At 38.2% G+C, this 27274-nt stretch overlaps 1 protein-coding gene across 11 annotated transcripts in view; it reads right to left on the bottom strand.

The window, feature by feature from the left end:
- Nucleotides 1-27274, bottom strand: part of NCOR1 (nuclear receptor corepressor 1) — a 160117-nt gene that overhangs the window by 104053 nt on the left and 28790 nt on the right. For all 11 annotated transcript variants that reach the window (XM_037808087.1, XM_037808082.1, XM_037808081.1 and 8 more), the window contains exons 2-5: nt 25523-25700; nt 18716-18843; nt 13378-13567; nt 6715-6897 (exon numbers count right to left, since the gene is read on the bottom strand). In XM_037808087.1, the coding sequence (XP_037664015.1) occupies nt 6715-6897; nt 13378-13567; nt 18716-18843; nt 25523-25630 (609 nt within the window). In that variant the 5' untranslated portion in view covers nt 25631-25700. The remainder of the gene's footprint in view (nt 1-6714; nt 6898-13377; nt 13568-18715; nt 18844-25522; nt 25701-27274) is intronic.

Consider the following 27274-nt stretch of genomic DNA (forward strand, 5'->3'; position numbering starts at 1 on the left):
AGGGCATTACTGGGCTGTAGGGGGATAACTGAGGAGTCAGTGGAGACCCTTAAGTCCTTCAGAGGTGTCACTGAATTGGGTGACAATGACAATAGGCAGAAAACCCATTTTGCAAATGTAGTTGATAAGTTTATAAAAAGTCCTCAAAGCCTCCTCCCGAATGCCTCTTTGTTGCTCAGATGTGGCCCTCTCTCTCTACCTAAGCCAACTTGAAAGGTGAAATCACTGCCCTCCCCTCTACGTGGGATCAGACACCCAGGGGAGTGAATCTCCCTGGCAAAGTGGAACATGACTCCCAGGGAGGAATGTAGACCTGGCATCGTGGGATGGAGAACATCTTCTTGACCAAAAGGGGGATGTGAAAGGAAATGAAGTAAGCTTCAGTGGCAGAGAGATTCCAAAAGGAGCCGAGAGGTCACTCTGGTGGGCACTCTTACGCACACTTTAGACAACCCTTTGTAGGTTCTACAGAATTGGGGTAGCTGGTGGTGGATACCTGAAACTATCAAGCTACAACCCAGAACCCATGAATCTTGAAGACAGTTGTATAAAAATGTAGCTTATGAGGGGTGACAATGGGACTGGGAAAGCTATAAGGACCACACTCCACTTTGTCTAGTTTATGGATGGATGAGTAGAAAAATAGGGGAAGGAAACAAACAAACAAACAGACAAAGGTACCCAGTGTTCTTTTTTACTTCAATTGCTCTTTTTCACTTTAATTATTATTCTTGTTATTTTTGTGTGTGTGCTAATGAAGGTGTCAGGGATTGATTTAGGTGATGAATGTACAACTATGTAATGGTACTGTGAACAATCGAATGTACGATTTGTTTTGTATGACTGCGTGGTATGTGAATATATCTCAATAAAATGAAGATTAAAAAAAAAAAATTGGTAGATCTGGGTATCTGGGATAGTAGGGGTGTTACCAGATTCGGCTTCCAGGTTCTTGGCCATGTTGCGATAAAGAATTCAAGGGCACAGTACAGCACAGAGAAGGCAGGCAGAAAATTTATTAGGTGCACATGTGAGAGGGTAACGGGAGCTCCTTTGCTATGGGAGCCCCCATTTCAGGCTTGACGTTTTGTCACAAGAAGGAATTTAAGGATACAACAAGCAGGTATAAGCAAGGAGAAAAGAGAAAGAGAGTACACGGTTAAGGGGTGAGCACAGGCATGCTCAGGGAAGAGCTGTGCCAGGCTGGGAGGCACAGGGGTTTTTATTAGTTTAAAAAAAGAGAGCTGAGATTAGAAACTTTGGCACATTAGGTCAGCAGTGATGCTGGATTTTTGTGAGGAAGGTGTGAGCAATTTCTTCATCTTATGCTGTTTTAAGCAGGTTCTGTTGTTTTAGTTGTTAGCGATTAGATTTAGAGATTGACATGAAAGCTCTTATGTGCAGGGTTTTCATAACTTTTCTTAGTCGATCATAAGGCACATTCAACTTTTGTGTCTTGAGGAGGGAGTCACTGATTTACAGGGTCATGGGGTGTTTCTGACGTATTCTGCTATCCCATTTTTGCAAGCAGAATGAGGTCTGGCCAATGTCCCTCGGGAACTAAATACAGAGAGCAGACTGCCAAGGTCAGCCAGGGTAAGTATATTTTTTAGCTATTAATTCCCCCTTTTATTTATTTATTTTTTTATTCTTAAGACATATCTTGTGAGCATTCTTCATATAAGGAAAACGAGCTACGGTTTCATTTTCTGTAGTTACTTCTTACTGATCATGGGAGAAGAAAACTTTTATATTATTTGAGGATGCTTTAGACATAAATTAAAAAAAAACAATATAGGCAATTACAATACAAGCATATGGCAAGTAAAATAAAGATAGTGCTTAAGAGAGCCATTTTTTATATAGGCAAGTTTACTTAGAAAATGAGTTAAGTTTGCTAAGATTTTTAATATGTATGTGGGTAGAGCACTTCATACGAATTAATGCAAAAGTGTTTTTTTGAGTTGCAATGGGTATTGGGTTTACAATGCTATATATGTTGTTTTTCCATAGGAGTAGGCCTTAGTGCTAATTGTGTCTTTTAGATTTTAATGACGTCATTTTGCCAATTACAGTTCCAGGAGGGATGTTTTTTATACAATTGTTGTAGCACAGCATCATTGGTCTTTTGGAAAACATGACCATGGGCTTCAGGGTTTTATTGGCTTGTTTTATAGTGCCCTCTGGCACTGGGAAACAGAGCCAGTCTGGAGGCTGTGTCCACTGCAGAGCTCAAGTGACTGAGCCTTTTTTGGCAGGCAGAGCTACAGGTGTTTGTAATAGAAAGTGTTTTTATTTACCTTTGGGGCCTGACTGGAAGATGTGGCTGATATTTTTATAGTTTTAGGGACCGCAGAAACTGGTTTAGCTAATAACTTAAATGGGGAGACAACATGCACAGCACTAGGAGCTTGTTTAAACAAGTAAGCTCTTCAGTTAAAATACAGTTTGTTTGTTTTTTTTTACATTTTTATTAGGAAACAGAACTATGACTAGCAGTACTATATTGTTTAATATTATGCAGATTCATCACAAATGTAAGGGTAGAAAATTTTTTTAATTTTTAAACTTTTTATGCAACTTATAATATATTAAATGCTTAACCATTTTTAACACTTCATTTTTTACGAGATGAAAGAATAAATTCTTTGCAACTGTTTGGAATAAAAATATATATTTTAGAGTTTGACCTTGAGAAAGCAAAATGTTAAAAGTTATCAGGCTTGGAACAATATTTGGTTCCTTATTTAATTAAAGCAAAAGAAAAGACTTAGTTTTTTTAAAAGTGGGACTTGTTTCTTAAATAACTAAGGACACGACAAAGTTAACATAAAGTACAAGAAGTTATTTTGATATAACTGACTCTTTGCTTTTTACACTGATTACTTAGAAAAAAACTTATAACTTTTACTAAAAAAGTTACATTCATAACTACTAAAGAATTAAGAAAACTATCACTTTAATAGAGATAACTAAATTTTAGTTTTGTATTACTATATTATTCGATACTAAAGTTTTTAAAAGTTTTAGAGATAGACCCATTAAATTTTTTTCAACTTTGACTATAATTTCCTTTTGTAACAACTAGTCATTTAGGACAAAATTCTTTTCTTTTTTTTTTTTTTTTATAAAAACACATCCTTTTTATTTTTCATACTTAAGTCACTAAAATAATTTTGGAAACTGTTTTTAGGCAAACATTTCACAACATACAATTACTATCAAAATTAAACTTGTCAGATAATGTTAAATTCTTAAAATACTTTAGTTAATGCATTTTTGAAATGGTAACATACAATTTTTAACAAGAATTAATGGCACATATAATTACATTTGCTCTTTAAAAAAATTTGCTCTTAAAATTTCTTGATTATTATGTAATTTTTTAAAAGCTTAAATAACAAGGCATCTTTTATTTGCATCTTTTCTTTTTACAAAACAAATTTAATTGCAAGATGTTATTAAAATTGAGAGTTTCCTTGGAAGGCTGTGCTTTCTCCCTTTTAGCTTATATTGACTGCCACTTTTCTTTTTACAAAAGAGATTTAGTTGTTTTTATATGCAGGCCAATGCTGGCTGTCCTTTTAGATGATATTGGGGCCAGGCAGTCTTGCAGTAGAAAATAAGCTTTTTTAGCCGGAATATTTGGAAGCACCTCCCATTTTTAAGGAAGAGAGAAATGAAAAAGGCAGATTTTAGTGCCAGTGCCCAGCGTTCTGAGGGTGGATCCCGTGGGCCCCCTGGATTCGGCTCCCTATCCCCAGGTGTCCCCGAGAGAGCCTGGCGCCATTGGAAGCTGCTGAGCCGACTACTCATGTTCGTGAGTGTCTGTTTTATTAACTGCTGCCTAAGTTGGTGGTACAGTGGTGAGCATTCTTATTTTTTAGCTTATGTTGACTGTCAAACATGCTCTAGAAGAAGGGTTGATATCCAGCTGCAAAGGGTTTTAATAGAGATTAAATAATTAAGGCCTGAAAAGGGAGACACTTCCGTTGGCAAGTACTTAACTCTTATGGGCATAAACCAGAGGTGACTTCCTGGAATGTTGTTGTAAATGATGGAATGTCTCAGAAGGCACTGAACACCAGACAGAGAGAAGGCAGGAGACTCACGGAGGCAGGGAGAGGACCTCGGCTAGGGGTGAAAAGAGGAACAGACTGGGCAGAAGGGTTAGGGCCCTCAGAGGGAGGGAGGGCCATAGTGGGGGAAATAGTGGAGCACCAAGGAGAGAGAGACAGAGCTGCATGAGGATGTGGGAGAGGAGAGGAATGAGCTAAGTGAGAAGGGAGAAGCGCAAGCACACGGCCCAGCCTCCCGGTCAACAGCCACGACCTACCAGGCTAGACGGTCAGAGAAAACGTCCCCTGGCCGGCTCGTTAAAAGGCTATCTTGGAGTTGTCTCTATGGGGTTTATATTATATTTGAAACTATACTATAAGTTTGAAAGTATTTCAAAACAAAAGTTTTTTAAAAAGGTAGGACAAGTACAAAGCACAAAATAGTTTTAAATAACTGAGCTATTAACAGTCATCATAATCAGCATCAAAGAACTACTAAGGTGAACTTGAACTTAAATGTCTGGAAATGGACAGAGGTGACAGGAACATGTAAAAATAATTAACAGTGCTGCATGGTGTGTGAATGTGGTGGAAAGGGAAAATTTAGAGTCAGGTATGCCATCAGAAGGAAAGCTGGAGGTTAAAATACAGGAATATATAACACAGTGAATCTTGTGGTAGACAATGTCTGTGATTAACTGTACAAATATAAAAAAGTTCTTTCACGAACTAGGGCAGATGTATGACACTTTTTATAAGGAGTTAATAATAGAGGGGTATATGGGAAAAAATGCACCTATTGGAAACTATGGACTACGGTTAACAGTAATATTTTAATACTCTTTCATCAACAGTAACAAATGTACCACACCAATACTATGGGTGAATAATACAGGAGTATAAGGAATATGGGAGGATTAGGGTTTTCTTTTTCATTTCTTTTCTGGAGTAATGAAAATGTTCTAAATTTGATCATGGGCTGTATGCACAACTATGTCATGATACTGTGAACCAGTGACTGTATACTTCAGATGGTTTCTATGCTGTGTGAATATATATCAATAAAATTGCATTAAAAAAAAAAAAAAACTGGGCAAGGGACTTCAAAAGACATTTCTCCAAAGATGGACAAAAAGCACATGAAAAGATGCTCAACATCATTAGCCATTAGGGAAATGCAAAAAAAATCACAATGAAATACCACTTCATACCTACTAGGATGGCTGTAACAAATAAAAACAGAAAATAACAACTGTCAGGGAAGAAGAAAAGAAACAGGAACCCTCATATGTTGTTGGAGGGAATGTAAAATGATTTAGCAGCTGTGGAAAACAATTTGGCAGTTTCTCAAAAAGTTAATTATCATATGACCCAATAAATCCACTCCTAGATATATACCCAAGAAAATTGAAAAAAATATGGCCACACAAAAACGTGTATATGCACATTCATAGCAGCATTATACACAGTAATAGCCAAGAGAGGAAACAACCCAAATCCCATCAACTAATAAACAGATAAACAAAACACGGCATATCCATAAAATGGAATATTATTCAGACATTAAAAGGAATGAAGTACTGATACATGCTACAACCTAGATGAACCTTTTAAACATGCTAAGTCAAAGAAGCTAGGCACAAAGGCCACATATTCTATGATTCCATTTATATGAAACGTCCAGAAAAGGCAAATCATAGAGATAGAAAATAGATTCATGGTTGCTAGGGGGGATGGGGAGAGGGAAATGAGGAAAAGGGGACTAGCTGGGAACAGAGTTTCTCTTTGGGGTGATGATACTGTTCTGGAATTAGACAGCGGGGATGGCTGTACAGCTTTGTGAACACACTAAAAGCCAATGAATTACACGTCAAAGGTCGAACATTATGGAATGTGAATTATAGCCTGTTAAACTCCCCCCTTCAAAACCACTGTTTAAAAAATGCGAAATGATACGCCACAAATCAGAAAATACTTGCTACACACAAAACTGATGAAAGATTTCAGGAAAACTCTAAAAATAAGAAAATGACAACATAATTCAAAGAATATGGACAAAAGACTTGAACTTTCCATTATTTGTACTTTAAGAAATACAAATAACCAAGAAACAAATGAAAATAAGCTCAGTCTCATTCTTAATTGGGGAAACAACAGTGAGAGGTATTTCACACACAAGTGAAAACAAATTATCAAGTGAAGACAAGGATGTAAACAAACCAGAACTCTTATAAGCTGCCAATGGAATGGAAAATGGTACTGCCATTTTAGCAAATCAGGTACCAGTTGGTACACCTGAAGATGTGCATTCTCTCTGGCCAAGGAATGCCATTCCTGGACATATGCCCCAGAGAAACTCTTTACCAGGAACATAGCACCTTTATATGGAGTAGCAAAAAAAACGGAAACAAGCCATCAAAATGATGTCAAAAAGAGATTTAAAATGTTTTGCTATCCTGAATTGTACAATCAGGCAATACAGCACTGGAAATGAATGGCTCAAATCATGAAACCTAATAGCAAAAACAGCCTGTCATAGAATATATAAGGCATGATACCCTTTATATAAAGTTCAAAAATACAGAAAATTCAACATTATCTTGTGAGAGAGACAAACATTCTTAGAATATACGAAGCAGTATAAAGAGCTACTTACTTGTTTCTTTTTCAATTTAAGGATCTGTTGTTCTACTTTTGCAATTTCTCGATCTACACGATCCATACTCTGTATTAGCTCTTCCTTTGAAAGTTTTGAAGGCGAAGCATTTTGATCATCACCGCATGCCTGCCCAGAGATTGGAGAGGATGGCGTTTCATGTTTGCCTCCAAATGCTGGGTCCTTTGGAGAAGAAAATCAAGAGCAACAATTTATTCCTCACCAGTAGCCAGTGTCACAATCAAGATTCTCTTGACTGAAAAAGTCGATTTTAAAACATAGCAGAGACATATGTGCTATTTCTCTACATGGTGGTCCTTTAGTAGCAATTTTCATACACGCGCGCACACACACACCCCCACACCCCTAAGGTTTACATCACTTTTATGCTTTAGCTACCTTATTCGTTATTTTGAAGAACCCAAAAGCTATACAGAATGAGGTGGTCAGGTTGCTGGTCAGCCTTTACTGTAACAATACTGGGACTGTAGCAAATTTCCAAGGAAATAACAGTGCAGCCATTACAAAGGAAAACACCGATTTCTCCACCATTTCCTTGCATTAGCTCTTCAAAAGGTCTAAACATGTAGCTGGAAAATAGTATTACTCCAGGTAAAACCCTGTGTGCTGCCCAACTTAACAGCTATGATATGGATAAGTGTTCCTATCGAAAAACTCTTGGAGTCTCCCCAGTACCTCTTTGTTGCTCAGACGTGGCCCTCTCTCTCTAGTTAACCCAACTCAGCAGGTGAACTCACTGCCCTCCCCTCTACGTGGGACCTGACTTCCAGGGGTGTAAATTTCCCTGGCAACGCAGGATATGACTCCTGGAGATGAATCTGGACCCGACATCGTGGGATTGAGAACTTCTTCTTGACCAAAAGGGAGATGTGAAATGAAATGCAAAAAAGTTTCAGTGGCTCAGAGATTTCAAATGGAGTCGAAAGATCACTCTGGTGGACATTCTTACAGACTATACAGATAACCCATTTTAGGTTTTGATGTATTGTAATAGCTAGAAGTAAATATCTGGAACTACCAAACTCCACCCCAGTAGCCTTGACTCTTGAAGACGATTGTGTAACAATGTAGCTTACAAGGGGTGGCAGTGTGGTTGTGAAAACCTTGTGGATCACACTCCCTTTATCCAGAGTATGGATGGATGAGTAGAAAAACAAGGACAAAAACTAAATGAAAAATTGGATGGGATGGGAGGGATGATTTTGGTGTTCTTTTATTTTTTATTCTTATTCTTTACGGTGTAAGGAAAATGGTCAAAAATAGACTGGGGTGATGAATGCACAACTATATGATGGTACTGTGAACAGATGATTGTACACCATGGATGACTGTATGGTGTGTAAATATATCTCAATAAAACTGTATTTAAAAAAAGAAGATATGTCAATGGCCAACCTTAAAAAAAAAAAAAAGCTCTTGGGCTTTCCAGGACCAACCCCGAGGCACAGAAGTTAGAGAAATGACCCGAGGAACTTTCGTTTCCCCTAACACTGGGCCTAAGCAAATAAGCAAGTCCCAGTCTGAGCCTAGGGGTGACTAAGCAAGTCCAGTCGCAGCACACATCACAGTCTCTTTACACCAAATAAACCGTCCAGTTGCACCTCCTGATCAACAGAGAACTAGAGCAGAATGAAAGCACCCACCCACCCCAAAATCTACAAGCCCCTGAACACAAACACACGCAGACTAATACTTCCTAATCTGAGGTGAAGCTATAAGCAATACTGTAAAACGGATGAATTTTAGATTAAGGTTCTAATTTTCTTCAGGCTCTAAGAAGCCTGGAACGAGCCTAGTTCACAAGATTGTAGAATCCTAAAATGTCTTAAATAATGATTAAATAACTCTGAAAAATCAGTAGTTCTGAACCAAGAATGCATGCAAGAGACACCTGGATAGCTTTTACAAAATGCCTTGCTACAGAGATTTCAGCTAAAACACAAACGTATCTTCCTGAAAAGCCTCATATTCTGCAACATTGTTTCCATAGGACTCCCGGGGAAAATAGGATTATGGGTAACACTTAAAACCTGTGCAATTCTGTAAGCAGAGGATTAACAAAAACAGTAACAATTCTAATAAAAGTAATAACACAGTTAAATTTCCACCTCACTTGCACTCAGCATACAATCTTTGGTAACCTTAAACCCTGTAGTTCACACTTCCTTCTTTAAGATGTAGATCCTTGAGGTCATTTGCTTCCAATGGAAAACAGTTTCATCAAAATAAAAATCAGATTCAGGACATAAGCTTCTCTCTCAATGTTTAAAAACAAAAAATACAAGGGGAAATGTTTTCAGTTTCTTCTCAACACTTAACATTTGTGACAAGCATAGCAGTTCTTGAATTCACTAAACCAGCTACTACTTTCACTAAATGAAGACACTTTCTGCAGAATTTTCAAATTCCTTAAGGTCTTCATATGTTGCTAAGGCCCTGTCTTTAATTATAAGACAGCTTGCTTCTGAGAGCTTGGAAGCATTAACGTGCAGGGAAACATCATTTGCAAGCCGCCAAGACAACCATGTCCTGTCACCATCATCCTCCCCCATGAGCACCTGAGCTGTTCTGTGTAACTGGAGCACACATGGGAGCAGAACAGGCTCCATCTAACTCAGCAGAGTCTGAAAACATCCCAGGAGACTCCGATGTGCACCCCAGGAACTGCAACTGCAGGTCAGTATTTTCCACTGGCTTCCCTTCTTGTTAAATACTTAAAAAAACGAATTAGTTGAGTGCCTACTATACAACAGGCACTAGACAGAGTGATGAGCAAAACAGACATGTTCCAAGCCTGCGTGGAGCTTACAATCTGTTTTGGAACATCTGGATAGCTATTTTGGAGAAAAAGAGTTAGATTTCTAACTCACATCACATATCAAAATAAAAGCCAAATAAAAGCAAACATATATGGGGCTTATTAGCAAATCACAAACAGCCTCAAGCTCCCCCCCCAGCCCCCGCCAAAAGACACACAAAAAAACAAAAAACCACAAACACTATTCAGTTAATCTTGGTCTCAGGAAGGCCAAAATCAAAAGAAATTAACTTTAAAAAAAAAAAAAAAAAAAAGGGCAGAGAAAATAGACCTAAATAAAAAACACAATCTTCTATTTATCAAAAACAGCAAAAAAAAATCAAAAGGCAAATGATAAAACGGGAAAAAAAAATTTGCAAAACATGAACTTTAACAACTCAATATAAAATAAAAAAAATACCACACCAACAGAAAAATAGGTAACATATGAAAAGAAAATTCATAATATGGGAAAGATGTATGGCCAATAAACACATGAAAAAACATTAAACATCACTAACAAGCACATAAATCCAAGTTAAAAACAATCATTTCTCAAATCAACAGCTTTTTTCCATCAATAAATAAATGGTGCCATAAGGATGTAAAGGAACTGCTGTCAGGAATATAAACTGGCCCCACTCTTTTGCAGGGCAATCTGGAAATACCCACCAAAGGCCTTAAAAATACACCAACTCTGGTCTGTAATTAATTACACTAGTAGGAATTTACCATAAGGTAATAATTCAGAATGTATACAAAAAATCAGCCTAAAAAGTATACAACTTTGTAATAATGAACAAGTAACCTCAGTGTGACAACTGATTAAATTATTTTACATCCATATATAGAATACCAAATAATTAAAAATACAGTTGTATACACACTGAAACAAAAAGCAGCTCATGACATATTTAAGCAAAAGCAAAGTTAAACGATATGTACAATGTGAGTACATTAAAATATATATACACATACATGAATAAACATCAAAATATTATCAGTGATTTCTAAATGGTAAGATTAATGATAGGCAACTTTTTCCTTCAAGCTTATCTACTCCTTCCATAAATGATATGCCTGTCTTAACCAAAAATAAAAAAAAGGAAGAAATACACAAATGTTAATATTAAAATCCCTATCTCTCCTAACCCACCCCACTCCCCCAAATAAACAAGTCAGTTTAAAAGGCAGTTACTCCCTACAAGGGGTGACAGTGTGATTGCGAAAACCTTGTGGATCACAATCCCTTTATCCAGTGTATGGATGGATGAGTAGAAAAATGGGGACAAAAACTAAATGAAAAATAGGGCTGGTAGGGGGGGATGGGTTGGGTGTTCTTTTTTACTTTTGTTTTTTATTCTTATTCTGATTCTTTCTGACATAAGGAAAATGTTCAGAAATAGATTGTGGTGATGAATACATAACTATATGATCGTACTGTGAACAGCTGATTGTACACCATGGATGATTGTATGGCATGCCAGTTTGAATGTATTATGTCCCCCCAAACGCCATTATCTTTGATGTAATCTTGTGTGGGCAGACCTATCAGTGTTATTTAAATTGTAATTCTTTGAGTGTTTCCATGGAATGTGCCCCACCCAACTGTGGGTGATGACTCCGGATAATTTCCATGGAGGTGTTGGCCCGCCCATTCAGGGTGGGACTTGATCAGTGGAGCCATATAAATGGGCTGACAAACAGAAGGAACTCAGTGCAGCTGAGAGTGACATTTTGAAGAGGAGCTACAGCCAAGAGGGACACTTTGAAGAATGCACAGGAACTGAGAGAGGAGCTGCAGATGACGGGACAGTTTGAAGACAGCCGTTGAAAGCAGACTTTTGCTCCGGAGAAGCTGTGAGAGAAAAAACACCCCAAGAGCAACCAAGAGTAACATTTTTGAGGAACTGCAGCCTAGAGGGAAACGTCCCGGGAGAAAGCTATTTTGAAACCAGAACTTTGGAGCAAACACCAGCCACGTGCCTTCCCAGCTAACAGAGGTTTTCCGGACGCCATTGGCCATCCTCCAGTGAAGGTACCCGATTGCTGATGTGTTACCTTGGACACTTTATGGCCTTGAGACTGTAACTGTGGAACTAAATAAACCCCCTTTTTATAAAAGCCAATCCATTTCTGGTATTTTGCATTCTGGCAGCATTAGCAATCTAAAACATATGGTATATGAATATATCTCAGTAAAACCGAATTTAAAAAAAAAAAAAAAGGCTTACTCCTTAGGGGAAAAAAAAGCCAGGACTACGGGTAAGGAGTCCAAAGTTTTTAATCCCAACTCAGAAGGCACTAGCTAGGTCACTTAAATTTTTTTTTAACACCTGTTTCCTCAACAATAAAATGGAAATAGGCTGTTCTATGATCCAACATGTCACATATCAATGAATGAACTTTCTGCTCAAAAAAACTATAATTACATTTGTTATCAGCCATGGAAGACCTTTATTCACTATATAGTTTTTCTTTTTTTTTTAAGTGCAACAAAACATTTCTTATAAATCCATAGGTTATAATACTGACATTTCACATGGTAAGGCAGTTCTTGAAACACCAAGAAGCTTGGCTAATTTCTGGCTTATTGCAAATAGTTTTTCCTAACTCAACTTAATACTCTGAAAATTTTCAAACTTTCAGACAACTTGAAAGAATAGTATAATGGACACTCATTTATCCTTCACCCAGATTCACCAGTGTTAGCACGTTGCTCTCTAAACACACACGCACATGCATACACTCTTTTTAGGAAGTGGGGCTGAACCATTTGAAAATATGTTGCAGACATATGTTGCAGACATATTCTCTGTCTTTTAAATCACTTTTCAGTGCGTACATATTCACAGAGAATGTACTGGTATTTGTCTCACATTGGGGTAGAAAGGGCCATGGGCATAATGGTAAACAAACTTTATAGGAAAGGGATTTGACAACAAAAACCGCAGTATGTTCAAAATAATATGTGAAACTGAGACAAAAAGAAACAGAAAAATATTAACATGAAAGTAAAAGTTAACAATTTACTATTTAGTTTTCACACATTAGTTTATTCCTTCTAAAACATATACTTATTCAGTCTTTGAATCTAAGTACCAGGTGCTTGCTAACCTGTAGATTTAATAAGTAAAATAGAAAATAAGATAAATTCAGCAATAAAACAAAGGCATAATAAACAAGCATGCATTTCACAAAAGAAGAAATGCAAAATACAAACAAATGGGGGAAGAATCAATCTGAACAGAACTCTCATGAATTCACAATACGGACTATTTGAAATGTCACAAAATATAGCTAAATATTAAAGATAGTCATCTCCAAGTTACAGAATTTCATGTAACTTTTTTCCCTGTAGTTTCCAAGTTTTCTATGAGAAATAAAATGGAAACAAAACTTTCTATATAAAAATTCTAGACACAATAAGCCTTACCTAAACTGTTTGCTCCCATGTAGCAAGTTAATAGATAGCAACTGAATTTAAACGGCTTATTTAAAATTTAATTAAAATTTAAACAAAACTGTGGTAGCCTTGAGTTTCTCTGATAACATTTTACAACCCAGCAAGTCAGTACCAATATGCTTGAGAATTATTTAACAGCAGTTTTTCTTACTGCAGTCCTCAGACTGTTCTCACATACCAAAAATTGTCAGAAATGCTGCCTTTAAACGTTGGAGCACTGAGTCTGTGGCTTTTGGTTTCTTCTAACACAATTTTCCCTATCCCACAGCACCGACCCTTACAGCCTGCCCTAACCGGACTTTCCTTCCAGCACTATGCCTGGATACGGCTACATCGACACTACAGACCTACAGCTCACAGGTGAGACCCAAGCGTGTACCTTCTTCGCCTCTGCAGAAGCCCTCAGGCCCTCGGGCAGCGTGTGCACCAGCGGCAGGACGGCGCTGACCCGCTGGAAGTGGGAGTCGGAAACCTGCTCCAGGCGAGGCCGCTTTGACTCCAGGGACTCGTGGTCCACCGGGGACGGGCCTGGATGGAACTGCTCATATCCACTTCTCCTCTCCTGAGGCCTGGTCCAGACAAAGAACACAAACACTTATATTTGTAAGTGATGCACACCTCCCTGGCTAATGCCCCAGGCTGTATTTTGAAATAAATGAAAAATCCTACTTTCAAAGGGAATCCCTGCCCCCTTTCCCAGCCCCAGAAGAACATACGCCTCACTCTAGTGGTGTCTCTTAAATTTCTAATAAACAAAGTTGCGTGGGTTGGAGGTGAGGGGTGGGGTAAAAAGCAATCTAGAAGTGAACAGCGTAACAAGATTTCAATGTGCAGAAATTTTTTAAAGTTGCTGAAGAATAGCCACAAAATAATTGTTTTAAATCAATGTATTAACAGTTGAATTCAGGATAATCTGGACTACAAGAGCCACCATTTTTCAACCAAAAACAAAAACAAGCAGGGAAAACCCCAGATCTCCCAGCTACTGCTACCTGAAGGCTAAGAGACTGGCCTGGGGTCAGAGCTGTGTATTATCATGAAGACTCTGAGAAAAGTGTCTGCACTGGGAAATCCAGCATTGTCTCCAACTCTTCATTCTGACCCACAACGCATGTATTCTCTCTCGTTTCCCCAAACTGGCAAGAGTCTTAAAGGTCAAGATTCTGTCTTTTATTTCTTTACATGATATACTGCACAGAATATTGCTTATTGGTGTTCATCAATTTGATTCTTCTTTTTCTACCAATGTATTTACAGAGGCTACATTTTACATTATGGCTGAGCTTTAAAGTAACATCTCCCAAAGCAATATTTCATTGAAAAGATAGCCAGATGATAAAATAAATCCTAAAGCCTATAAAATTATTGTATTTCAAAAATTTGAAATCTCATCCAGGACACAGAATCCCATTATCTTAAAATTCACACACAGGTTGATTCTTGGAATCATTAATAACAAAAAATAACCTCAGAAATAAAGGGAAATCTCAAACTCAGGTATAAAAGTTTATATCAGAAGATTATTACTACTTGGAAAGGTGGTTTATGCTTTTTCACCAGTTATTCTTTTCTCATTCACTCAACCCCCTGAACTCAACTCCCCATCAAGTTATTCAAGTAGCTCATCACTCACTAAGGTCGGCAAAGACCACTAATAGCCAGAAACAAAGCATATTTTTAGATGTATGTTGGACCTATCTGCTACTTCTTATACACACACCTTCCTTCTTGAAACTCTCACTCTCTTGGCTTCTGGGGTCCTATCATCCCCAGCTGTCAAGTCGACTTCCAGACCCTTAAAGTCCTTGACCTCTTCCTTCCGCTGAACTACCAAACAACCAGCTTGTGGCTCTCCCTTCCTTCTTCCCCTTTCACAGCTGCCCTTCTCTTTTTTAACAAGAGAAAAGCATACTTCTCACCCTTCTTGGATCCTACAGTGGAACACTGTCCCCTGAGCTGTAAACACCTCCAGAGCACCAAAAAACCAACATGAAACCAATCTTTCGGCAAGCTAACGGTTCAGTTTTTTGCTTTGAACAAAACTGAACAGTATTGCCTTGAACAAAAGTTGTTAAGTGACATTTTTATCTTAGATCAGTATGTGATATGGGGCATATAACTCAGAAGAAATCATTTTTGTGAACACGGATGCTCAGCACTTTCACCTGCAACAATCTTATAATAAGTAACATTCTAAAAACAGGCCCATCTATCTCATTAAGGAATGCACTTCTATGAAATTTTATGTTTAATAAATTTGTTTCTCATTTTGTTACATGACTGTTGTTTTGATCAATCACATAATAATATTTCAATGCAGAAGAGGTTTTTTTTTAAAATAGGATACCTCATGGACACAAATTTTACATATTTTTGTTGTTGGATAAAAGTATGATCAGTTGATTAATAAAAGGCTGATGAATAAAATCATATCAAATAGGGATAAAGTTTATGAAAAGAGAAGAAGGGATATGAGTTGCAGGAGGAAAAAGAACAATGAGGAAGCTGTGACTATTAAAGATGAATCTGTTCATGTGCAGCGTTGTTTTAAACCAATGACTATCAAATCACTACGGTATTTAGATTCCACTGGATAGTTTTTTTAAAGTATTGTAGCAGTTTCATTTTAAACTGTCAATATTTTCAGTATGACAAAGCGTGCGCCTTGCGTCTGCGGTGTACTGAATTGCGTGCCCCAGTTCACGCATGTTCTTGGTCCTGGTCCGCGTTCCGCTGGGTGCTGGACCCACTGTAAACAGGATCTCTTCAGGATGTGACCTCAGTTAAGGTGTGGCCCAGCTGGGATTTAATCCGAGTGACTGGAGACCTTTAGAAGCAGAATTCAATTCAGAGAGGGAGAAAGCCACAAGAAAAAGCCAGAAGTCAATGGAACCCGGAGGAGAAAGGAAAAGATACCATCATGTGACAAAAAAGCCAAGGACCATGAACCGCAGGCAGCCAGCCAGCCCCAGAGCGCCAGCCTTCAGGGACAAGCACTGACACCTGGATTTTGAACTTCTAACCTCAAAACCGAGAACCAATAAATTTCCCGTTGTTTACGTCAATGTATTGCATGGTATTTGTTTTAGCAATAGTAAATTAGGCAAATACCATCCCAAACATAACTTCATCTGTTTACGGGGACAGATGGATGTACAGACAATGGTAACAAAAATATCACTGTACACAGAAGTTTTGAAATAAAGAGTATCTGGTTTATTCCTATAAGAGATAAGAGAAAAAAATGACAAAACCTAAAGGAAAGGAAATTCCATACTCCGGATAAAAGTTCCTTTACTACAAGAAATTGGTTCCTGCAAATTCTTGCTAAAGGGTAAGGCAAAGAATTATGAAAATTATGAAATGAAGGTGGTGGTGTTTTTTTACCCTAACATTTCCATTTTAGAAGACTCAAATGACCCCATGCATACCTTTCACGTGCATATCTTTCAACTTTCTCCCAACACACCTCTCCGTAGGTTTCTCGCAGCTGTACTGCTCTCACGCTGTCAAGATCTGACATTCATGTTCTGTTACGGAACCACAGTCCCTTGGGTTGCCTCCCGTGGACCTCACATGTAAATGGATTTGCGGCTACTGCCAGCCCCTCACCGTGGCTGCCATTCTTGGTTTGGCTGGCTTCCATCACCGAGGGATGCTGTGGAAGTTCTAGATGCTGTAATCACTCAGTGCTTTCGTATTTAAGAACGTCTGCCTGTTGCGTCTATTCTTAAACTCGTTTGGTATAACAGTCTTCAATCTCAATTCTCTGTTCCCCAGAACTCCATTATTGCCCCACTCCCTTCCACCGCTCAATTCTGCTCTGTAGACATTTGAGGCCAGACCCCCGGAGGAAGACTTGTTTTGTTTCCTGAGTTCCTAAATCTCTACTTACCGTTGAAATTCAGTTGCCAACCAGGTTCTGTCTTGGTATTGATCATTCTGTATAACTGTTTCCTGGAACAAGTTATGTCCTGTCAATCTACAGAGCTCTCTTTCATCCGAAGAGGAGACTTTCTTCTATCATGAACACTGTTTCTGTTCCTTTTCTAGCTTCCCCACCTCAGAGCACACCCACCAAGTGCTGGATGGCATCCGTTTGTCCTCCACTTTCAATAACCTCTTTCTAACTGCTTTAATCTGTCTTCTCCCTCAGATGATCTCAAGACTTTTTCCATGACGGAGGCTTGACTTTAAGCCACACCAATTTTGTTCTTTGTTCCTTCTCGTTTTACACATTAAATGTATAACGGTGGGCTCAGGGGGCAGTCCAATGTCCAATCTTTCATTTTCTCTCACTTGGCTATCTTACTTTGTTTTTGAAGTCTTCGTAAGTTCTTTTGTAGTGCTCAGCGCTCATGAGGCAGGTTCTTGGTTCATGTTTTTTTACACATACAGGGCTTTATTCCTGTCACACTGTGTTACTTTACTTAATTTTCTTTCCCAGGATACACGTGCCCCATTCATTCCACTCTTCTCCTGCTGCTCAGCTAGCCTGGGGGCCGTCCTGTCCAGACCTTCTCTCTGGGCGGGTTTTCCTTGGTTGTTCCCACTGTGCCTGGCCTGTGTCTGTCTGTCTTCTCCCCTGAGCTACAGAAGGGACCGGATGTGGTGTTCTATAGTCTCCTCTACAGTCGGGGGTGGGGGGCAGTGGAGTGGGGCACGGCACCCCATGTAGGCCCTCCCTGCAGCTGCTGAGGAACCAGGATGGCAAACTGTTCACCCTCCCTCCCCACAGTGTTTAAATTTTCTCCAACTAGGGAGTGCTTGTGAGAAATCTTAGCATTTTGCTGACCCTATTTCTTTTCCCAAGACTTCTACTTTGAGAACAGGAGTAGGGAACAGGAGGCCAAGTGTCACGTAAGAGTCTTCTCATTCATTCCCTGAACGCTACTTCTCCAAGGTTATGACAGGAGCTGTACACCTTCTTTGTTCATACAGGGTACATTTTTAGCTCCCCTCTTTTTAAAACTATTTTGAGTATTTTGCTTGATCCTGGGGGAAAGCGATCTGAACTCCCTTTACAACCTTTGCTAGGAAATGTACGCTAATGATTTTTAAGTGAAAGGTGAGTTAATGAAGACAGATGTATTTCACATTATTTTAGACTGCGAGTGAGAATGGAGTGAAAGCAGAGATGATAAGGACCCAGGGGAAGAGGGGCACTGAGAGATGCCTACCGTGCAAAGGGCCATGTTCCCCAATGGAAAACTCCCTCTCCAGGGAGGACAATGCCATTTGTATCCTCCTTTACACAGCTGAGAAAACTAAGGCTTGGGAGCATTTAAAGCAGTGCTTTGCAACCCTGGCTACAAATGAGAGTCACCTGGGAAACGTTAGCAACAATCTCATGCCCAGGCCCAACCCAGGACTGATTTAACTGTTTGCAGGTGGAACTTGGGCACCCACTTGAAAGGCCCCCAGGTGACTCCAACAGGCAGCCCGAGCTGAGAACACCAGGGCCTCACAGCAGACCAGCACTCAGACCTAGGTCCGGCTGGCCTCCCACCACATACATTCCTCTCAAGCTGGAGAACAGGGGTTAAGAGTGTAATAACCATTATGGTAACAATTCCAAAAGAGCAAAAGAAAAAAGCTCAACAAGCATACTACAAATGACCACTCACAGCTTGGTGAGTAACACGATTTGTAACTGTCTATAATGCACACACACTTCCAAACACAGCTCTAGATGGAAGCAGAGAAGGAGCCCATACCTGTCAGAACCTGGGTGAAATTCTGAAAGCAAGGAAGGTCGTCTGCGCAGCTGCTGCTGCTGCTGCAAGAGCTGGGATGCCTGGCTGACTTCGAGATGAGAAGAACGATAATCGGGGACTGCGAATTCCTAGTGTTCAAACAACCATAAGTTAATCAGCAATCAAAGAGTGAACAGAATCATGAAATCAAACAAAACAAATGCACAAAGGCAGTTACCAGCCACTAGGTATGGAAAAAGCATCAATGACGATTTCAATTCCTCATTGATCTAACACTTCCCTGTTACCCTAAAGCAAGAAACATTTTAACTGTATATCATTCAAAAAAATTCAAAATGAAATTTCAAACTCCCTCTCCCAGGAGGACAATGCCATTTGTAGCCCCACTTATACAGGTGAGAAAACTAAGGCTTGACGAGATTCAATCAGTGACTTGCAACCCTGGCTGCAAATGAGAGTCACCTGAGAAACTTTAGTACTCTATTTTTTTAAACTGCTTATCATTCAAAATAAACTAATAGCAATAAACTAATGCCTGGGCCCAACCCAAGACTGATTTAACTGTTCTCAGACAGGACATGGGCACCAATTTTGAAAGGCTCCCCAGGCAATTCATATAGGCTAACTCCCAATCTATGTTATTATTATAGCAACACTATTCACATTAGTAAAATCTCAAAATCATGTGTTTAATATTGAATCCTTAACGGCTTTCCAATCTTCACTTTAAAATGGGAAAGCTAGAGAAGCCACAGAGGTCACCTGTTAAATCTGTGTATATTTACAGTTGAAGAAACAGAGGTCCAGAAAATCGACCTACTGCATTGCCTGCTACCTAACAGTAATAGTTTTCTCCACTTTCTGTTGTTGATTTTTTCTCCCAAAAGCTTCTTTTCAAAGAAACCTATTATACTATCTCAATAATAAACAGACAAACACATAATTACCCACATGACCCAGCAATTTCACTCCTAGGTATACATCCAAGAGAATTAAAAACATATGATTATAATAATATAAAAACTAGAAATAATCCAAGTGTGCTCTAATAGATGGATAAGCAGCAAAGTAATTAAATAGAGCCACATCAGAATCTCAAAAACACAATGTTTTCTACAAAAGAGCAAGTTGTACAAACATTTTTGCAGTAAGATTCATAAAATTTTTTAAAAAAACATATGTTGTAAGTTGTTTAAACATATAACAAATATAAAGAGACAAATTCAGGATGGAAGCTAATTCTTAGGGAGAAAGTGAGGAATGAGACAAACACGGGGGTTTCTAATTGTTTTATAGTTTCATTTCAGAAGCTGGGTGGTATAAACGTGTGTTTATTACATTCTTTTATATTTTGTAATGTCTGATATATTTCATAATTAAAACATTCAATACTATTTTTCCATTTATACAGGTATGATTCAACACATATTAACATAAACACACATTCCTCAGTACACAGAATTACCTTATAGTGTAATAACTGTATAAGAAAATTCACCCTTTAAGAGAACTGGTTAACACAAATAATGAATAAAGTTCAGTGTTTTTCCCTTATTCCTCAAAGCCAAGTCTCCTCTTTCGCCCTTTTTAAAATAAACTTTATTAGAGATAATCAACCAAATACACAAAATTCTGCATGTGTACACTACTTACAGGCAGAAACAAAAAGGGAAGCTATTGTAGCTTATTTCTAATCTGTGTGTAGTGACAGTTCAGTGTTTTGTCCTCATTAGAGATTGTGACTCATACATATCTCAGCTCTGCTTCTTGATTGGGAGGGTGGTCTATTTGAAAGGGCCCATAAATCAGGCAGAATAACCCTTTCAGATCAGTAGGTTTTTCTGAACCAAAAGAACTTATTCTGGGGAAAAAGGTAAGAATGCGGCAAGCTGTATATTAAGGTATTAGTAACAATAATTTACATGAAATGTTACTCTTTTGTACAACCAAAGTGGATGAGTACATGGTAAACCACATTACGAGGATAGTAACAATAATTTACATGGAATGTTACTCTTTTGTACAACCAAAGTGGATAAGTACATAGCAAACCACATTACGAGGATTTAAAAAAAAAAGGTATACTTTCATATAGAATCTTGCACACGAAATGTTCACAGCAGCATTATTCACGCTTCCAGTGAAAATGTGGAAACAACTCAAATGTCCACCAACTCTTAATGGATACACAAAATTGCATATCCATGCAGTGGAATATTATCCAGCCATAAAAAGTACTGAAGCAGTGATACACGCTGTAACATGAAGCTTGAAAACGCTGCATTCAATGAAAGAAACCAGACACAGAATGCTCCAATACTGCCTGTTTCCATTTATATTAAATGTCTAAGAGACACAAATAAGTGGCTGCCGGGCAGTGGGGGAGTGCAGGGAAATGGAACTGACTGCTAATAGGTATGGGGTGTCTTTTTGGAGTGATAGAAACGTTCTGGAATTAGACGGTAGGGATGGTTGCACAATATAATAAATATACTAAAAAACACTGAATTTTATACCTTAAAATGGTGAATTTGTGTCACGTGAATTATGTCTCAATTCAAAAATTTTTTAAAATCATAAACAGATAAAATTGAGCTGTCCATGCTGAAACATGGGGTAGACAGGGTCCAGAGCCCTTCTCTATAAGCAGGTAACTGTAAAATAATTCATACAAAATCTAAGAAGAAATCTCAGGTACAAGTGAAAATATAACCAAGAAAAACAAAACATTTAAGAAAAGCCAAAGCCATTTAAGAAAAGAAATGAAAGAAAAAGGCACTAAAACTCAAAAAATAAGGAATTTACAGCCAAGGAAACAGGTTAAAAAGTAAGTAAAAATCAAATAGAGATCAAAGAAATTTAAAATCTGACTACTGAAATTAAACAATAGTAGGACAAACATAGCTGCTGAGCAAATGGAAGTTAAGACAGAACTGAGGAATTCTCTCAACATAAAATGAAGCAAAAGATATAGAAACCACAGAAGAAGAGTTAAAAATGGGAATTAGAGTAAAAAGTTCCAACATTCAATATCCACAGATGACAGGCAATACTTCAAGAAATAATAGTAATTGATTGTATATTTGGGAAGATTGTATGGTGTGTGAATAAATCTTAATAAATTAAAAAAAAAAGAAATATTAGAACAGCATTTCTCAGAATTAAGAAAAGACATAGTCCTCAAATTTAAAAGGTCCTAAGGAAAAAAAACAGGATAAATTTTTAAAATTAACCCATACCAGTCACTTCAAAATTTCAGAAAACCAAGAAAAAAAGAGAAAACTTCAATACAAGTTCTAAGATATAAAAAATAGGCTTCCTACAAAGTAACAAGGATCATAATAAAATCAGACTTCTCATCAGCAACCCTGAATGGAAGAAACAAAGACACAACATATCGCAAGTTCAAAGGAAAACTCTGACCCCGGAAATTCAATACCCAAATCATCATTCAAGTTTTAGGACTACAAACTTCTCAGAATTCAGGAACTCAGAAAATTTACCACCCAGACTTTTTCTGAAAAAACTTCCAGAAGATGAACCAACAAGACAAGTTAAGCCAAGGGTAAGGAGTGAGTACAAGAAGCAACAGTGCACTTCAGCTTCAGCTATGAGCCAGTTACACCGTCCAGAGCTGCCCTCCCACAGCAAGGAGCTGGAAACTTGAACAACTGTAGGCATGTTCTCAGACACTGGACAATAAGTAGCACAAGACAATCTCTCCAAGAGAAAGAAAACCAAGGAAGTGAGCCCCCCATATCCCAGGCTTTCTGCCCAGGAGTGATTTCCAGGCTGCAGCTCTGGGCATCCTAAATGATGCTGATGGCTGAAGAAGCAAAAGTACAAGTCTGGGGAGGCTAGATAGATGGAATTTCTGGAGAAGACTTCCAGCGAGGAGGGATTTACACTGAGAAAGATTCCTTGAACTTCTGAATTTGAGTCCCCTTAAGACTTTAGCTGAATTACAATCTATAAATGCATAGGGAGAAATGTCACTAGGCTGGGATAAGAAGGACTTCTGCGGAAAGAACAACTGCAGAACTATAAAACAATTGCCAGAGCTCACACAGGACTAGCACTCATTCAAATTCCCCCATCTTGAGAAAAGAGACCTTACTGAATACAAGAGGCTTTTTCAGTAGATACCCCAGGAAAGACAAACTTAGACATAGGGGACAAATTAGACCTAAAGTAATGTGTACTCTGGACTTGTCCTAACAGAGTTTTAGAAAATAAGCTTCAAAAGTAACTTAATAGTCTACTAGAAGGACTCCAACTCTCTTTAAAGGAATACAACATAAGCCGGCAATAAAAAATGTAAAATTCACAATGTCCATATTCCAATAAAAAATTATTAAACATATAAAGAAAATTCAATTAGAAAAACAAAGAAATTACTAAGATGATGGAATACGGAATGAACTGAAAAGGACATTAAGACAACTATCAAAAGTATGATTCACATGCTTAAGGGTGTTCTCAGATTATACTATCATATATGTATAAAATCCTCCGGAATCTACAAAAAAAAGCAACAAGAAGTAACAAATAAGGTTGCAGGATACAAGATCAATATTCGAAAATGTATTTCCACATATTAACAATGAACAATTGAAAACTGAAATTCAAAAAACAATACCATTTATAATAGCATCAAAAATATGAAATATCTAGGAATAAATGTGGCAAAAGATGTACAAGACCTGTACATTCAAAACTAAAAACATTACTGAGAAAAATAAATGAAGATCTAAACAAATGGAGAGATATACCATGTTCATGGATTGGAAGGCTCAACATTGTTAAGATCTCAATCTCACCTATTTAATATCTAGATTCAATGCAATCCCAATCAAAATCCCAGCAAGCTTTTTTTTAGAAACTGTCAAGCTGATTCTAAAATGTATACAGAAATGCACAGCACCAGAATAGTCAGAACAACTTTTAAAAAGAATAAAGTTGAAGAAATCACACTATCTGACTATTATAAAGCTGTAATAATCAATCAGGTGTGCAGTACTTTATTCCAAGATGAAATAATTGTCTACAGAGAAAACTACATGAATGTGAGGTAAAGAGAGACAAATGTATCAACAGAACTGAAAAGAGAGATCAGAAATAGTCTCACAGATATGTGATCAACTGATTTTCAGTGAAGGTGCCAAAGCAATTCAGTGGAGAAGGGACAATCTTCTCAACAAATGGTTTCTAGAGCAATTGAATACCCACATGCAAAACAATAAATAAATCTCAACCCTTCTCTTATAAACAAAATGTAATTCAAAATACATCACAGACCTAAACGTAAAACCTAAAATTATAAAAATTATAGAAGACAACACAGGAGAAAATCTTAGTGCCCCTGCATTGGGCAAAAACTTCTGAAATATGATACGATAAGCACAAAAGAAAAATGAAAAATAAATCAGTAAATAGACTTGATCAAAATTTTAAAAACGTATGCTCTTCAAAGCATACTGTTAAGAAAATAAGTTAAGATTTATTTACATAATATACATACAAGTCCTTTTGTCAAATTATGTTTACAAATATTTTTATCTGTAATCACCAAAAACTGGAAGAGATGACTTGAAAAACAAATTGTGGTATTTCCATACTGAGTAATAAAAAGGAATGAACAACCCATATATGCCACAACATGAATAAAAATCAAAAATATTATGGGAAGCAAAAGAAGCCAGAGACAAAAGAGTTCACACGAAACTCCACAAAAGATTAACGTAATCCATAGTGATCAAAAGCAGGTTTCCTGCGACCTGAGGTTGTTGGGGGCTCAGGGAGGACAACTAACCTGGATGGGGTACAAGGGAGCTCTCTGGGGTGACAGAAATGTTCTGGATCTTCATTTTGGTGGTGGTAATATGGGTATACAAATTTGTTCAAAACTTGTCAAAATGTACACATGAAATGGTTGCATTTTATATGTAAACTAAATGTCAACACTGATTTTAAAAAAAACAAACAGTAACCTAGGAAATAAGTAATCAGATGAATAGCATTGGGGGAGAGGGCACACGCAACCAAAATTCAACACCCAATCATGTTTAAAATTCTCAAACGATGAACAGAAGGAGACTTTTCCAAGCAACAAAGGGCATCTACAAAAACATGCAATGCCATTCTACTTAAAGGTCAGTATGGCTGCTTTCCCCAAGATCGGGAAAAGGTAAGGATGCCCAGTCCAACTCTGTAATCACAACACCTCAAAGGAGCCCTCAGCTGTATCCAGCAGGACTCAGTTGTATTTTATGGGTAAATGTCCTTTCTTAGTCTCTGAAATGACCATTTCATCCCTTTCTTTCCGTTTTTCTCCAAACCTTTCACACTCCTACCCCTGGCCTTCTATCAGCTGATAATTTCACCTCATATTTTATTTTTCACAAGGCACCTCAATCATGCAAACTCCTCTTCCCACCATTAACTCTGTTAAGAAGAGAAGCCAAGTTATCTTTCCTCAGTACCCTCACTTAATGCTCAGTCAGAACTTGGAGCACAAACACAGGTCATTAACCTAGAAGCTGCAGGCAACTGATACCTTTCCATCGACAACTCCTACAATCAAAGCAGAGACACTCCAACCCCTAAAATCTGACATAAAGCCATAATAAGGAGACCAAGATCATTAATTCCCCAACCTTTGGCTCTCCCTCTTTAAGGACGGCTCTTGCCATTAAAAACAACAAGCAAAAGCTCTACATTTGGCTTATGACCAATCAATGTATTAAATAAGAAAAGTAAAGCAAAGCACGTAGTACACCCGCGATTTGCACAGTATTTGCTCCTTACCTGCTGGTGACGGGTGCTGGGAAAGGTGTACTGGACGGAGTGGGGAGGGTAGCGGCTCTGCTCTGTGCTGAATGCTCCTTGGTTGGGAGGATAGCCTGAACTTGACATTATCAGTAAAGAAGTCCTCACTGGGCCGTGAGATCAAGTCCAATAAACAATCATGTTTCTAGGAAACCACCTAAACAGGATGGGAAAAAATAGAATTGATAAGAACTAAAGCACCAGGTGTACTTCTAATAAATTATAGCTGTAGTTACATAAATAAAACTCACCATCACCAGTAAAAGCTTTCTCTCATGTATTTACTTACGTTGCTGAGGTCTGAAAAACATCAATAGGCCTTTTCCTTTACACTTTAAAAAAGTTCTTTACTTCATCAAAAATAAGGTAAGTAGCTATAAGTAAAAACATGTATATAAAATTTTAGCATGGGACCTGGCACAGCTCCTCAGTAACTGCTGCCTTTCTTTCATAAATGTCTGAGAAACAAGTACTATAAAAATTTTAAATCTATGGTTCCAAAACTTGGGGTTGTGAAAAAGTCAAATTTTAAAAAGGATTCAAAAGTGGAAGGTAAGCATTTAGGCAGAAAAATACTGTCTGTATTAAATATAGCCTAAGAAAGCACCGGAGAAGGGAACGCTCTCAAGGAAGTCTCCCTTTCTACAGCCCCCCTTCCCAGCATTTTGCTGGGAACAGGTAACTAACTCCAGTAAAAGGATTCCGAATCTTCTCTGTTTCTGAGTACTGCTTCACTTTATACTGAACAGTACTGCGAACTGCTTCACTTTATACTGACACATATTTAATCATCCAAACCCTAAGCCTGGAGAAGAGGCTCCCATGTGTTCTAACATGGGAAGGGGCAGACTGGTTACAAGCTCCTACTCAACAGCTGGTTTGTGCCTAAAAGGAAAGTGTCCCTCCTTCAAAAAGCAACCAGGAGTGGTGTGTTAAGTATTTTGCATTTATTTCTCAGGCTGCTAAAGAATGAGACATCTCTGCAGGCTCGAGGTACTGCCATTCCTAAGTCTTGTCATTACACTGAAAGTTTCAAACTGAGAGGGGAACAACTATGTCAAGGGCCAGGCCAGATCAATTTCCGCTTGACAGAATAATTAATAATTAATAACTGGCTCCCAAACTTGAAACATAATGTCAGTTCTCCCTGGAAACGACCCATCAGAATCTCAAATAATACTGGATTATGTTTACAGATTTGGCATTCTCTCCTCTGATTCACATAGAGAGTAGAGGCCCTGCCAGTTGGTATTGTTTACATTTCATTATCAGATAAGTACAAGTATCTCATTACATACAAGATGAGCACAAAGACCATTCGCTTTGACTTACACAATGAAAAACCTGAGACCAAAATGAGGGAAAGAACTGTTAAATATAAACCCCAGGCAGCCAATCAGGCGCCTCTACAGGCGTGACTAAAACAGGGCAGAGTGGGTGAGAAACAAAGGAAGCCGCTAAAACCGCTCTTCAAAGATGACTGAGCAATAAACAGTAAAATAAATAACTAAATAAATAAATCTGCACAAAGGCAGATGTTAACAAAAAGGATACAAAACAGGAGCCCAAAGACAATTTCAAGCCAGACTCCTTAAAACCCGAAGCCCACAGGGCACCCTCCTCCCCCTGGGGTCTCTGGCTCTCAAACTCTTCCCCGGGGACCTCCTCAGGGGTCTGCGAGGCCAAAACCATCTCCATAGTAATAGTAAGAGGTTAACCTCCTCATGAGAA

The sequence above is a fragment of the Choloepus didactylus genome, chromosome 18 (genome assembly GCF_015220235.1).
Source record: "Choloepus didactylus isolate mChoDid1 chromosome 18, mChoDid1.pri, whole genome shotgun sequence".
NCBI lineage: Eukaryota > Metazoa > Chordata > Mammalia > Pilosa > Megalonychidae > Choloepus > Choloepus didactylus.